The sequence below is a fragment of the Brachyhypopomus gauderio genome, chromosome 6, assembly GCF_052324685.1.
Source record: "Brachyhypopomus gauderio isolate BG-103 chromosome 6, BGAUD_0.2, whole genome shotgun sequence".
Taxonomy (NCBI): Eukaryota; Metazoa; Chordata; class Actinopteri; order Gymnotiformes; family Hypopomidae; genus Brachyhypopomus; species Brachyhypopomus gauderio.
The window spans coordinates 14,221,770-14,234,772 of NC_135216.1; the positions used below are offsets into that span (position 1 = coordinate 14,221,770).

At 41.0% G+C, this 13,003-nt stretch overlaps 2 protein-coding genes across 2 annotated transcripts; one reads left to right on the plus strand and one right to left on the minus strand.

Moving 5' to 3' along the window:
* Positions 1-592: 592 nt before the first annotated feature.
* On the minus strand, positions 593-3,187 carry gpr3 (G protein-coupled receptor 3). Its single transcript, XM_077007797.1, has 2 exons — positions 2,953-3,187; positions 593-2,306 (listed from the first exon to the last, which is right to left on the minus strand). Exon 2 carries the CDS (start codon positions 2,302-2,304, stop codon positions 1,324-1,326), a length of 981 nt encoding a protein of 326 aa, XP_076863912.1. The 5' UTR covers positions 2,305-2,306; positions 2,953-3,187; the 3' UTR covers positions 593-1,323.
* Positions 3,188-5,595: 2,408 nt separating this feature from the next.
* cd164l2 (CD164 sialomucin-like 2) lies at positions 5,596-9,081 on the plus strand. Its single transcript, XM_077008963.1, has 6 exons — positions 5,596-5,978; positions 6,634-6,741; positions 7,816-7,893; positions 7,987-8,016; positions 8,105-8,300; positions 8,480-9,081. Exons 1-6 carry the CDS (start codon positions 5,891-5,893, stop codon positions 8,490-8,492), a joined length of 513 nt encoding a protein of 170 aa, XP_076865078.1. The 5' UTR covers positions 5,596-5,890; the 3' UTR covers positions 8,493-9,081.
* The last annotated feature ends 3,922 nt before the right edge of the window (positions 9,082-13,003 follow it).

Genomic DNA, 13,003 nt, shown 5'->3' on the forward strand with positions numbered 1-13,003 from the left:
CTAGTCCCTCTGCCCTATACATTTTATAGTTCTCCACCTGGAACCCTTGTAAAGTTGTGATGGGCTTTGTAATTGGCTGATGAGGTCTGGTGTGTTGGACCGAACTCATCAGTGAGAGGTCTAAAACAGAATTATGTTATCCCAGCATTACTGGCTGTCAATGCTGCAAATTGTTAATGTTTCATTTTGTTCTTCCTTAAAATCATATTTAACAAGTCTGTATTTCCCAATACACAAGGATGTAACGGATGTAATCATTTTCAGCTTTGGTTATTTAGTCCATTCATATGTATTAGTACTAAAAAAAAAAACAGAAACCTAACAAAACAATGACAGGATCCTCCTTCGCTGTTAAGTGGAGACTTGCATTAACACACTCAAACCAAATGCATTTGTCAATGAAAAGCATTTGGATGATGTTGAATGAGGTTGGCTCAGTGAAATGACCGATTCACTTTCAGTTTTGTATTTTGAGTCCTGGACTCCAGCTGTTACTTGACTGCAGCTCTGATGCCCTGATTCATTCAGATGTGGTATTTGTGCAAATGGTACTTTTAGCATTGCAGAGATTACACAAAATCAACAATTTTATTCAAAAAGTCATTATTTATTTTGTTATAAACAAAACATAAGTATTCATAAAACATTTGATATATAAAATACATTCACTCACGTATACATTTTGTGCACCATTAAATTCTCACGAGTGCAAACAGGACAATCATGAAGTATAAAAACACCCATCACTTTGCAGAGGTATCAAATGGCAAGTAACTCGATCAATAATTAAATAAATAGACCTACATGATTGGTAATAGCATTCAAATAAAAGTTCAAGTCATTGTTGTAAAGTGCAAATGATTTTTAATTACATATAGTATCTCTGAATGTCAGAGTTTTTTTTAAATATCAGGCACAAATTGAAGACAATTAAAGTAATACTATTCATAATGAAACAGCATTTCAATTTCCTTTAATAGAACGAAATGGAAAAACTGCTGTGGAACATTTGTTTCTATTGGTGACATCTTGAAGATGAATGAGGAAAAATAGTTTTTATCAGGCATTTTTGAATGCACAATAAAAAAAATAAAAAATCTAAAACAGTACACGATTTAAATGCTGCAGGACAGTGACTGTCATACATGACTTATAAGGAGTCAGGAAGAGGTCTTGGCTGTTGGCACAGTGAAATCATTATGTTTCCCAATGTGTATGTGCATACGTTAATGCGCTCGAGACTGGTGATGTAGTTCAAATCATGATATATCCTGGCACTATATAGCTTTTTATGTGCTCTTCAACAGAATGTGAACTTAGATGTTAGACGTCACTGGGCGTGTGGGTGCATTTCTGAGATGTGTTTGGAAGGCAACAGCAGAAAGCCTGCCGCAGTGCTCTCTGTATGTGTGTATTTCTGTAGGCATAAATGAGAGGGTTGAGCAGAGAGTTCCCTGTCACTGGCACCAGTGCAATGTATGTGTACAGGGCAGGGGATGATCCATCACCCAGGAGACCGTAGAGGGCGAAGGGCATCCAGCAGCTGGCAAAGGTGGCGAGGATGAAGGCGAGAGTGTGTACCCGGCGGCGTGCGTGTGTGCGTGCTGAAGGCAGTGTGTGTCTCTGCAACGCAATCTGGTGTGAGTGGCGAAGGACGACTTGGCAGATCCAGGCGTTCAGCTGCAGCATTAGAGCCAGGGCCAACAGGAAGCCCCCACACAGCGTGGCCAAGTGAACCCGGGTCAGCGGCCGCACCACGCTGCAAGCTTGCTCGTCCTCCAGACAGTTCCAGCCAAGGGCAGGGAGAACCCCCTGCAGGCAGGCCAGCACCCAGCCGGCGGCCAGGGCGCAGCGGGTGTGGGTGTGCGTGCGCTGCGAGCCGTAGGTCAGGGCTCGGTGGAGGGAGAGGAACCGGTCCAGGGTTATGCCCAGCAGCGAGAACACGGAGGCGCTCAGAGCGCTCACAAGCAGACTCACGCTCCCCAGCTCCAGCAGTTCTGAGGGCACGCACCAGCGAGACAGGAACTGCAACAACAGGCCCACTCCTGCCAGGAAGTCTGCCCAGGCCAGGCTGCCAATCAGCAGGAACATGGGCGCTCGTAGCGATGACGAGGACAGAATGGTCACCACGACAATTGCGTTCTCGCAGCAAATTAGAGCGCCTGACACACACAGGGCCACATCCCAGGGAGTCATCACTGCTGCAAGCAGAGGGTTAGGTGTGACGTGAGCAGAGGAGTCCTGCAGAACCGGGTCTATCTCCAACACGACCTCCAATCCCACTTCAGAACCGTTAACAGCCATTACTGCAGGGGAGAATAAAGAAGAGTCATGTATATAATATCAGTACTGTAATTTTGAACACTGATTGTAGCATGTTTCCTGTCAGAACTGAACAGTGAATGAAGAAAATTCGGCAGTCCTGCGTCACGTTTTAAACTGATCATTTACACATTCTGAAACGTATTTATACAAGACGAAAAGCATGATGTAAATGATAAGCAGCCCGTGTTATTCAAGTGCAATCTACAATACACTATACATCTATTTACATGCCAAAGAAATAACACGCAATTATTTCCGTTCAACTATATAATCTGAACACTAGCCAGTACCTCATTTAAATATTAAACTAAAATACATATTCTAAAATATACTAAATGCCTCAGTTCAGATTCCTCAAGTAAACTTGTTAGATCGTAGCGCCTTTATACTGCGCTCTCTGCTTAAGTATTTAAACCCAGTCCCTTAGATGTTGTTGTGCACCTGTCTCGTGCGCGTGTTGAGATTTCTCAAGTACCGACCATATACTGGCAGTGATGCGACTAGACAGTGTTCTGCATCTACAGATGGCCTAGTCGTGTTCAATGAAGAACTGTTTCATTCTACTCTAAAAATGAAGCCAGTCATACACAGACGCACACAGAGAAAGTCAAGCAAAATCAGACTTACTGTGGTGGTCGACGCTCAAGGAAAATTCGTCCAGTAGCTTTTCATTCACGCAAACCTCGCGCTGTGAGAAAAACACGTTGGTCGAAGATTATCAGAGTCCCATCAAAATCCAAGTCCTTCTGTCGGGTGTATTTGTTTTATTAATGCAAGTGCGCAAGGTTCTTCATAAGCTCCTCCGTGTCTGACCGTCGTCTTCGCGAGCTTTTCTGTAAAACACTCAAATCTGCTGGGCTCCTCTCTGTACCTTCACTGATTCTCTGACGTCAGTTACCACGAAGGGGTCGATTCCCCTAAACACAGCCAATCACAAAGCGCCCAGAGAAATCTTCCACTGTCGTAATTTCATTCATAAAAATACCGCATTCTTTCACCCCGCCCACTGCGACGGCTAGAGAGGAGATGCTGCTGATCAATGTGTAAAATGTGCGTTCATATTGGCTCCTTGTGTACAAGTTTAGGAACGGATTAAGTTGCGATGTGATATATTTTCACGTCCATTTAACAAAGCACAGGCCATTAGATGATTTCACGAGTCAAACGCCCTGTCTACTTGTGCGTCTGTTTGTGTGTGTGTGTGTGTGTATATGAGAATGAGTCATCGCTGTCCATGGTTCTGAAAGACACGTGTAAATGAAGGCAATGAGTTGATTGTAGTGACGTAGGTCCTGGCGCAAATTTTGGGTTGTCCTATATGTCCGAGCTGCAGTTTGTCATAAACCTGGCTTTTAAGGATGTGATGTATTTCATGGTTTTATGTGTCACATTATAAAGCCCACAAACGATGCATTACGAAAATGCATGCACGCATAGTTAACACATGCACATGTAATCCCTTAGTGTAGAATTTATGGAAAACGTACAGACAACCTTTGGAACGGTGACATAATTTCCTGGCAGATTATGGGATTCTCGCTCTCCGTGGTGGGGGGGGGGGGTGGTTGGGGCGTCGCAATCACCGTGTTGCTGTGCATTTCAATGAAGGAGGTGGGCGAGGAACTCGGCACGAGAAACAGGGAACTCTCCTTTTCTAACCGTAGTCTATATAAGGGCAGACGCTTCCGGTAGACGCCATCTGAAGAGAAAAGAGCACCGTGAGGTGAAAGCATTCTAAAATGTCCGAGACTGCACGAAGATATATCCAAGACTTCTTCACCATATGATCTATGAAACCCACATTAGAATACTTAGCTTTATTTTTATCATGAATATTATTACTTTACAATTTTGGCTCCAGTTCAAGCGCAATTGCAATTTGTATGTACATTGCGTTTTTCTAATAATGTATTTGTGCATAACAGCATGAAAGACGTGCGTTTTGTTGTTATTTTAATATTAATTTTGAAGGAGACTCATATGCCACATGGTGAGTTTTCCGTGGGAGGTGTGTGCGTGTGTGTGCGCGCGCGCGCGTGTGTGCGTGCGTGCGTGTGCGTGCGTGAGGAGACTGCAGAATTTGTACCAGTTACCTAATATCAAAACAACGCACGCGCCGAGTTCCTAGCTGTATCGTGCGCTTCCAACACGAGGCCGCCCACTCTCTCTTCACATTGGTGGACACATTGTTGATTCGTACTTGACAGCATAGATAGATAGATAGATAGATAGATAGATAGATAGATAGATAGATAGATAGATAGATAGATAGATAGATAGATAGATAGATAGATAGATAGATAGATAGATAGATAGATAGATAGATACAAGTTACAGATCTACAAGAGTTCAATGCACAGTGTTCTTTAAGACAGAACATGTAGCCTTGGTTACATTTACCCCATGGTAACGTGGCCTGGGGTGTAGTTTGTAGGGTCTGAAGGAGCTTGCTTAATACTGCAGAGGTGCAGGGATGGACATGACATGTTATGTAACTGTGCCAGACTCTCCCTTTCTCCAGCTTGCACACACAAGCTACTCATTCACTCTCAAAGCCCAGAGGAACAGCCTGCATACTTCAGCAGTAAGAGAGCTACAACGATACAATGACACAATGAGCAAGTGTGCAGAAAATGAGAGGGAGGAGAATAATGGGCTCTAATTTGATACACCTCCAAAAAGGCCAATAGGAAAAGCAAAGACACAGAAGTGAGGTCTTACATATGACACCATAACTGCAGGAGCATGACTCATGACTCAACTCCATGCAGAGGTGCAGAATCCTGCTGTGGGATAGGTGTGTTTTTTTTTTGTTTTGTATGTTTTTTATTTCTTTTCTCTTTACTTTTCTTTTTTCTTAGATTTTTTTATTTGTGTGTGTGTGTGTGTGTGTGTGTGTGTGTGTGTGCGCGTGTGTGTGAGCGCATGTACATGTGTCTGGAGATGTCCTTGCGAAGAGAATACAAAATATTCCTTAAATGACTCTCTATCTGTCCTCCACAGTGTCTCGGTGTGGCATGGTGTGTATGTCTGCATGTGTATGAGTGTGTGTTGTTGCAAAAACATTCTTCATCAATGCATGTTTGATAATGAACCTACATTGTGGATTGGATATTGAGACTGGGGGACTGACTATCCAGTTGCCAAGTAACCTGTCTCATGTTACACACCTTCCAGTCTCTGATTCAGAAGGAGTGACGTCAGTGCACACACACACACACACACACACACACACACACACACACACACACACACACACACACACACACACACACACACACCCACATTCGTCATTGCATTACAGCTCACCAGAATGTCCCTTCCTGAGGGGCACAGCTGGGATGTTTCTGTAACTTATATTTTTCGTGTTGTTTGTTAGCTTTATTTTGATTCACTTTCCATATATTGTGTGATTTAGTCCACCAGTCCAAGAGCTTTGTAGTGTATTAGTTGTTCAGTCTAGGTACTACAAGGTCTTCAAGTTTCAGGAAGTGTAACTTTTTATTAGATCTTTGTGTCTGATCCTCTACATTGTGACTACATACACACAGAGAGAACAGACAGCATGATGCTGAGAATGAGCTGTACCACAGTTTTGCTGTGTTATATTGTGCTACTTACACAGCTGAGGATGACCAGTTCTCAGACTGAAGGTAAGAATCAACTGTGTGTTAGCTATGTCTGTATGTGTCTAAGAATAATATCCTTAAACAGATTATGTGTTATTTTTAACGGCCCTTTCGAAACCTTAACATTTCACATCTGTCATTATTAACTTAGGCTTTTTTCTCCAGTTTTCTGGTTCTAGGCAACTTAAAAACAGCTTAGTTTATAGATTATAATAGATTCAGCTTATAAAAAGCTGATATAGCTTAGGTCGTATGGTAATAAGAATTTCCAAATATAATTTTGCAATGTTTTATTTAAATCTGTATATTTTAGATGTTACTAGGCCCTCTGTACCTGGAAACTTCCTTTATATTGCTTACACTGATTATGGCCAAAAATATATTTATAACATGCCAACAGCTTATAGTAAGGTATTGTTTAGGATTACAAATTACTGTATTTTTTATCACATAGATTGATTATTGGTCTAGCTGGAGAGGCATTAATAATTGATGTTAAATGAAGAAATGTATGATTACATATGTGATTATTAGGATTGATGTAGGCCATAAAAGTTTAAATTAATCAACTGGAACATCTTTCATGAACAGTGTAAGATATCATGGCATGACTGTTACAGAGGAGGAGAGGTGGCTGGTTCAGATTTGCCTCCTATTGGTTAATTTGTTTGATTGATAGATGGTTCAGCCAAAGGAGCCTGCTCTGAACTGCAAACATGTGATCGTTGTACCAGTGGAGACCCCCAACTCAATCTGACACGTTGCGTATGGACAATCTGTGAAAACAGTGAGAGAACATGCACGCACGCACACACACGCACGCACACACACACACACACACACACACACACACACACACACACACACACACACACACACACACACACACACACACACGCACACACACAAAATATTACATTGTGATTGATTGCACCCTGCAGTATATTTTAAATGCACTGGGGAACCTTTGATGGTTACAGATTAGCCAGCATTATTTATTTACATTCGTAGTATTATGTGAATGACATGATTCATCATAACACCCCAAAACTCATTTGTAATGTGTGAGATCGGTCACAATGGATGGAAAAAAACTGTTAAGAGATGAAAAAACTGTTAGAGAGTATTTGCATAATGAAGCATTCTGTGACATTAGTGCTGCAAATGCAATCCTTATGATACTAAATCACAAACAACATATATTGTATAGACGTAACACAAAAACACATATACAAACAAATACACATTCAAACAGACATGATAATATTATGATGTATTGCCACATCTGTATTTCTGTCTTTCTGTCTTTCTGTTTCTCTCTCTGTCTCTCTCTCTCTGTCTCTCTCTCTCTTTCTGTCTCTCCACACACAATCTCACAGCCTCGCAGTGACATGCGATTCCATCCTTGTAGAGAGTGCTCAGGAACAGCACAGTGAATAATTAAAGCGCACACACAAAGAGTCGGTAACCATCACACAGACCTCATCCTCAGTTAATAATTCAGCACTATTATCTTCCCTGAGGAGAATGTGATGTGTGTGAGGTGGAGAAAGACCAGGTAGGCACAGAGGAAGTAACATTTTTAGCCAGGTTTACATTCAATCTCTCTTTCTCTTCGTCTGCTTCTCCTTCCCTGATCAAAGATACACAAGTAATATTCCAATGATCATCTCTTCTTATGTAGAAATAACTTTGCTCCCACTTTGCAACACTCAACACACACACACACACACACACACACACACACACACACACACACACACACACACACACACACACACACACACACACAGAAAACACACAAACACAGTCTCAAATGTTGCCTGTGATTAAAAGCTAAAGTTTCTCACCTTTTGCTTAGATAATAACACAAGGTGCATAGCTGACACGGACGACTCCGGAGGCTGTGATGTGTACAATGAGAAAGATTCGTGTCAAGGTGAGTATCTCAAGGCCACAGAAACATACACTCATATCACACACATCATTAACATGTGTTAAAACAATGTATGTGTGTTTGTTATTTCATCAGGGAATACTGATTCTGAAGAGAGTGATACAGGTTAGTGTGCTTGTTATCTTCATCATTCCTTCATCTATCACTCTAGTCACTCTGCCAGTGACTAAAATATTTCTCCATACTTATTAAGATGACACTTCTAGGACTGATGATGACAGTCCTAGGACTGAGGATGACAGTCCTAGGACTGGGGATGACAGTCCTAATACTGGGGGATTTAGCATGTCCAGCTTCATAGGTGGAATTATACTGGTGTTGGTGGTCCAAGCAGGGGCTTTTTTTGCCATGCGCTTCCTCAAGACCAAAGACAGCTCCTATGAGACCATGTAAGTGGCACTTATCATTATTATTTGCATGTTTGTGTATGTTCACGCCAAAATACCTGGTGCTGAATTACCATGAACCATGTTCATGCAGAAATATTTTTCTAAGTCCATTTGAATACTGAAAACTGAAAAACCAAACTAAAAATCTCCTATTTATTTATTTTTTTGTTTTCATATAGTGAACAAACTTAGTGAAGACATGGGAAATAAGAAAGGACAATTAAAAAGAAGAAAGAAAATGAAGACCAGAACAAATAAACAGTAAGAAACAAGCAACAAGTGAGAAAGGAAAAGAGGACTGAGTCTGTGAGGCACTTCCTGGGTAGCCTTGTCCACCTTTTCATGTGGTATTTCTTTTCATATGGTGTTTCTTTTTCATATGTCTGTAGATGTGCTTGTTTATTCACCTTTGCAGGTCAGAATAAATTTTATGTTTTACTGCTGTATTTTCACGTTTTCTAATATATGTCCCCTATGATGTGTTAGCTTTGTTTTGTTGTGTTTTTTGTTGAGTGAGTTTGTTTCATTTCATTTGTTGATTTTCCTAAGTAGAAACAGTAAATATATAAAAATTACATTGTATATAATTCAAATAATGATTGTGTCTGTTTGTAGCACTGAAGTTTGTAACTGTTTCACGGTGTGACTTTTTGACACTAACAGAGTCAAAAAAAATGTTTTTGCTTCTTTATATTTATTTTATAAGTTAATTATCTGGAAACATTCAAATTAAACTAGCAATTCCTTTTTTTCATCAAGCAATAAAGTGACGTGGTTCCAAACCTAAAGCCTGGTTTATACTCGACGCGCCGCGAGCGGCGCGAGGGTCCGCGCGGCGAAAATGACGTAATCGCGGTGGCTCCGCCCGTGCGCGAGGGCCTCGCGCGCTGTCGCGGCGCGAGGTCGTGCACCTCCCGAATTTTGTAACTTCGCGCGCGCGCCGCGCTTCAGCGCGATGGACAAAGTCATGTTTGCCGGGTTCATACACCTATACAAGGTGGAATTAAAGCACTTGTACGTCACTTTAAAGGTCCATTTCAATATTTCCCAGCACGTTAAACTTAATTAAGTTAAATATTTATACATATACTCGAAATGAATCGAAATAATTCGCTTTTTTATCACATTATTTAATGGTTGTTTATTTTCAAAACGCCCAGACGTCTAACGTCTTCACGTTCTCTCATGTTTCGCCCTGGAATTACAAGAGGCTCGTATTTGTTAACGTATCGTTTCGGACAACACTGCAAAGCCATATTTACGTTTGATGCCTGATTCGGTCAATATTTTCCAGCACGATAAACATAATTAAGTTAAATATTAATACATATACTCGAAATAATTCGCTTTTTATCACATTATTTAATGGTTGTTTATTTTCAAAACGCCCAATCTTAACGTCTTCACGTTCTCTCATGTTTGTCCTGGAATTACAAGAGGCTCGTATTTGTTAACGTAATTTCAACATTTTAATGTACTTTAGCCTAAATTCCAGCACTTTTCAAACCTGAAACACAAAGCAACATTAAAATGCGTCAGGTAAATGTTCATTCCCTTTTTTTTGAGGGGTGTTTCTTTATACTACCACATATAGTTTCGGACAACATTGCAAAGCCATATTTACGTTTGATGCCTGATGTGTATATATACGGTCTCTGGTCAGGTAAAAATGTTCTTTCACCGGTTTTGCAGGGGTTTTTTATTCTCCACTGCCACCTATCGCCACCTATCGTTTCGGAGAACACTGCAGCGACGCTCGCGACGTTCGCGAAAGTATAAACGGCTACACCGCTCGCGCAGGGTCGCGCGAGGTGGGCGGAGTAGCGCGCTACGGTCGCTCGCGAAAGTATAAACCAGGCTTAAGTCTGTTGATGACAATACACAATTTGACCAGTAGAGTGCAATACCGTAGCATATTTGCGAGGAGGGGTGGCGTTGGTTCACTGATACTGTATCTCCACTACAGTATAGGCCAGGTCTACTGCCATCTTCTGGTGAAATATAAAATATCTTTTATGTACGCGTGTATATTTTGCGGGCCTCATTATTTATTTGATGACAGAGGCTGCGCGGGACATGGACATGTCTGTCATAACGCAAATTGTCAAGTCAAAGTAACTGTCACAGACAAACGAAGTAACAGTCAGACATTAAACTAGAAACTTAAAACAAATAGCACGTAAATTAGAGCGTAAATGGCGATCTACTACGTTGGAAGTATTCTACTGTGCCTGGAAGGATAGCATCATTGACTACAAACGGGCACTCGCTAAAGCACGCTCAGCATACCTAGCCTCACTGAAAATAAAAACAATCCTAGATTTCTTTTTAATACTATTTCCAAACTTACAAAAAATCAAGCAGGCGCAGAACCTCAGATTCCAGTAAACCTCACTAGTAATGTATTTATAGATTTTTTTGATAATAAAATAGAGAATATTAGACAAAATATAAAACCTTTTATTAGCAATACAACTGGTATGTCATCTGGTTTGGTTGATATCGATTTAAATCGCATACTGGGAGAAAAACCTGATGCTTTTCATCCACTCCCACAATCAGAATTAGAGAAAATAATTTCTTCCTTAAATTGTGCTACCTGCACACTAGACTCGGTTCCCTCAAAGTTATTAAAAGAGGTATTACCAGCGGTAACTGAACCTCTTCTAACTATAGTTAACTCATCCATTACAATAGGTCACATGCCCAAATCATGTAAATTAGCAGTTATTAAACCTCTGATCAAGAAACCAAATCTTGATCCTACTGTACTATCTAATTATAGACCCATTTCAAACACATCATTTATATCTAAGATCAGGGGCAATTTTAGGATCTGGTCTTTAGGGGTGCCCAGCCCCCAGTGCTCACAGAAGCACAATACCAAAGTATTGCGCAGGTGCAGAGCAGGTTTTTTGCATAATATAATATTTAAAAAATGTGTTGAGCCAGGGGGTGCTGAGCAACCTCACGGTGGTGCTCTAGCACCACTAAAAATACCCTAGCCTCGCCCCTGTCTAAGATCATAGAAAAAGCTGTTGCCCAGCAATTATGCCTATATCTGCATAGGCATCACATATTTGAAAAGTTCCAATCTGGTTTTAGGCCCCATCACAGTACTGAAACAGCATTAGTTAAAGTAACAAATGACCTCCTCCTTGCTTCAGATCAAGGCTATGTATTGTTGTTAGTGCTTCTTGATCTTAGTGCAGCTTTCAACACAATTGATCATAGGATCTTGCTAGAAAGGTTAGAACGCTGGGTTGGAGTCTCTGGCACAGCCCTTTCATGGTTTCATTCTTACTTAACAAATCGCTATCAGTTTGTAGAGCTCAATAATATTCCATCCAAACGTACAAAAGTTAAATATGGGGTCCCGCAAGGCTCCATTCTAGGACCACTATTATTTACATTATATATGTTACCATTAGGCACAGTTATAAACAAACATGGTGTAAATTTTCACTGCTATGCAGATGACACTCAACTTTACATATCAGCCAAACCTGATGACAAACTCAGTTTAAGAAAAATTGAGGCCTGTGTAAGAGATATTAAATGCTGGATGTCTTTAAACTTCCTCCAACTTAATGAGGACAAAACAGAAGTTCTCCTTCTGGGCCCTAAGGCCTCAAAACAGAAAATTCCAGATCTAATGCTTAATCTCGCAGGCTACCCCATTACACCTGGCACAGTAGCCAAAAACCTAGGCGTCATACTCGACTCTGACCTATCATTTGATAAATACATAGATAATACTACTAGGATAGCTTTTCTACATCTCCGTAACATTGCTAAATTAAGAAATGCATTATCACAGGATGATGCAGAAAAATTGGTGCACACCTTTGTTAGCTCTAGATTAGACTACTGCAATGCACTACTGTCAGGATGTTCAAATAGGAATCTAAATAAACTTCAAATAGTTCAAAATGCCGCAGCCAGGGTTCTGACCAGAACTAGAAAATTTCAGCATATCAGTCCAGTCCTATCAGCCCTGCATTGGCTCCCAGTTAAATTCCGTATTGACTTTAAAAATTTTTTATTAACTTATAAAGCATTGCACGGGCTTGCTCCTGAGTACCTTCAGGAACTTATTTCCTATTATGAACCCCCACGCCCACTAAGATCACAGGGTGCTGGTCTTTTATTAGTTCCAAAAATTAACAAGGTAACAGCAGGGGGAAGAGCCTTTTCTTGTAAGGCCCCACAGCTTTGGAATAATCTTCTTAAATGCGTCCGGGACTCCGACACAGTCACAATCTTTAAGTCTAGGTTGAAAACCCACTTATTTAGTTTAGCGTTTGATAATTAATATCCCCCCTTAGATTAAGGTACAGATCCAGGGGTTCACAGGTGAAGGGTTTTATGGTAGACTGGGGCGCTGGTGCTGTCGTCCTGTCACTGCTCGTGGTCACTCAAGTTTGTTGACAGTGTAGTGGACGGATGCCATTGTCTCAGAATGCCCCCAAGCCTATGCTACCTTCTGGTTCTGCCTTTTTAGCTAGGCTGTAATAATTTAACTTAATGCCGGAGTTGCTGCCACACTCCGGAAATGTTTATAATTTCACCTGTCCTGTATATGTCCTCATACAGAGCTAATTTTCCCTGTTTCATTTCTCCACATGGCTGCCCGCCTGCTTGAGGAATAATGAGATGAGGAGACCAGCGATCCATCCTGGGCCAGCCACCTCCTGCCTAAC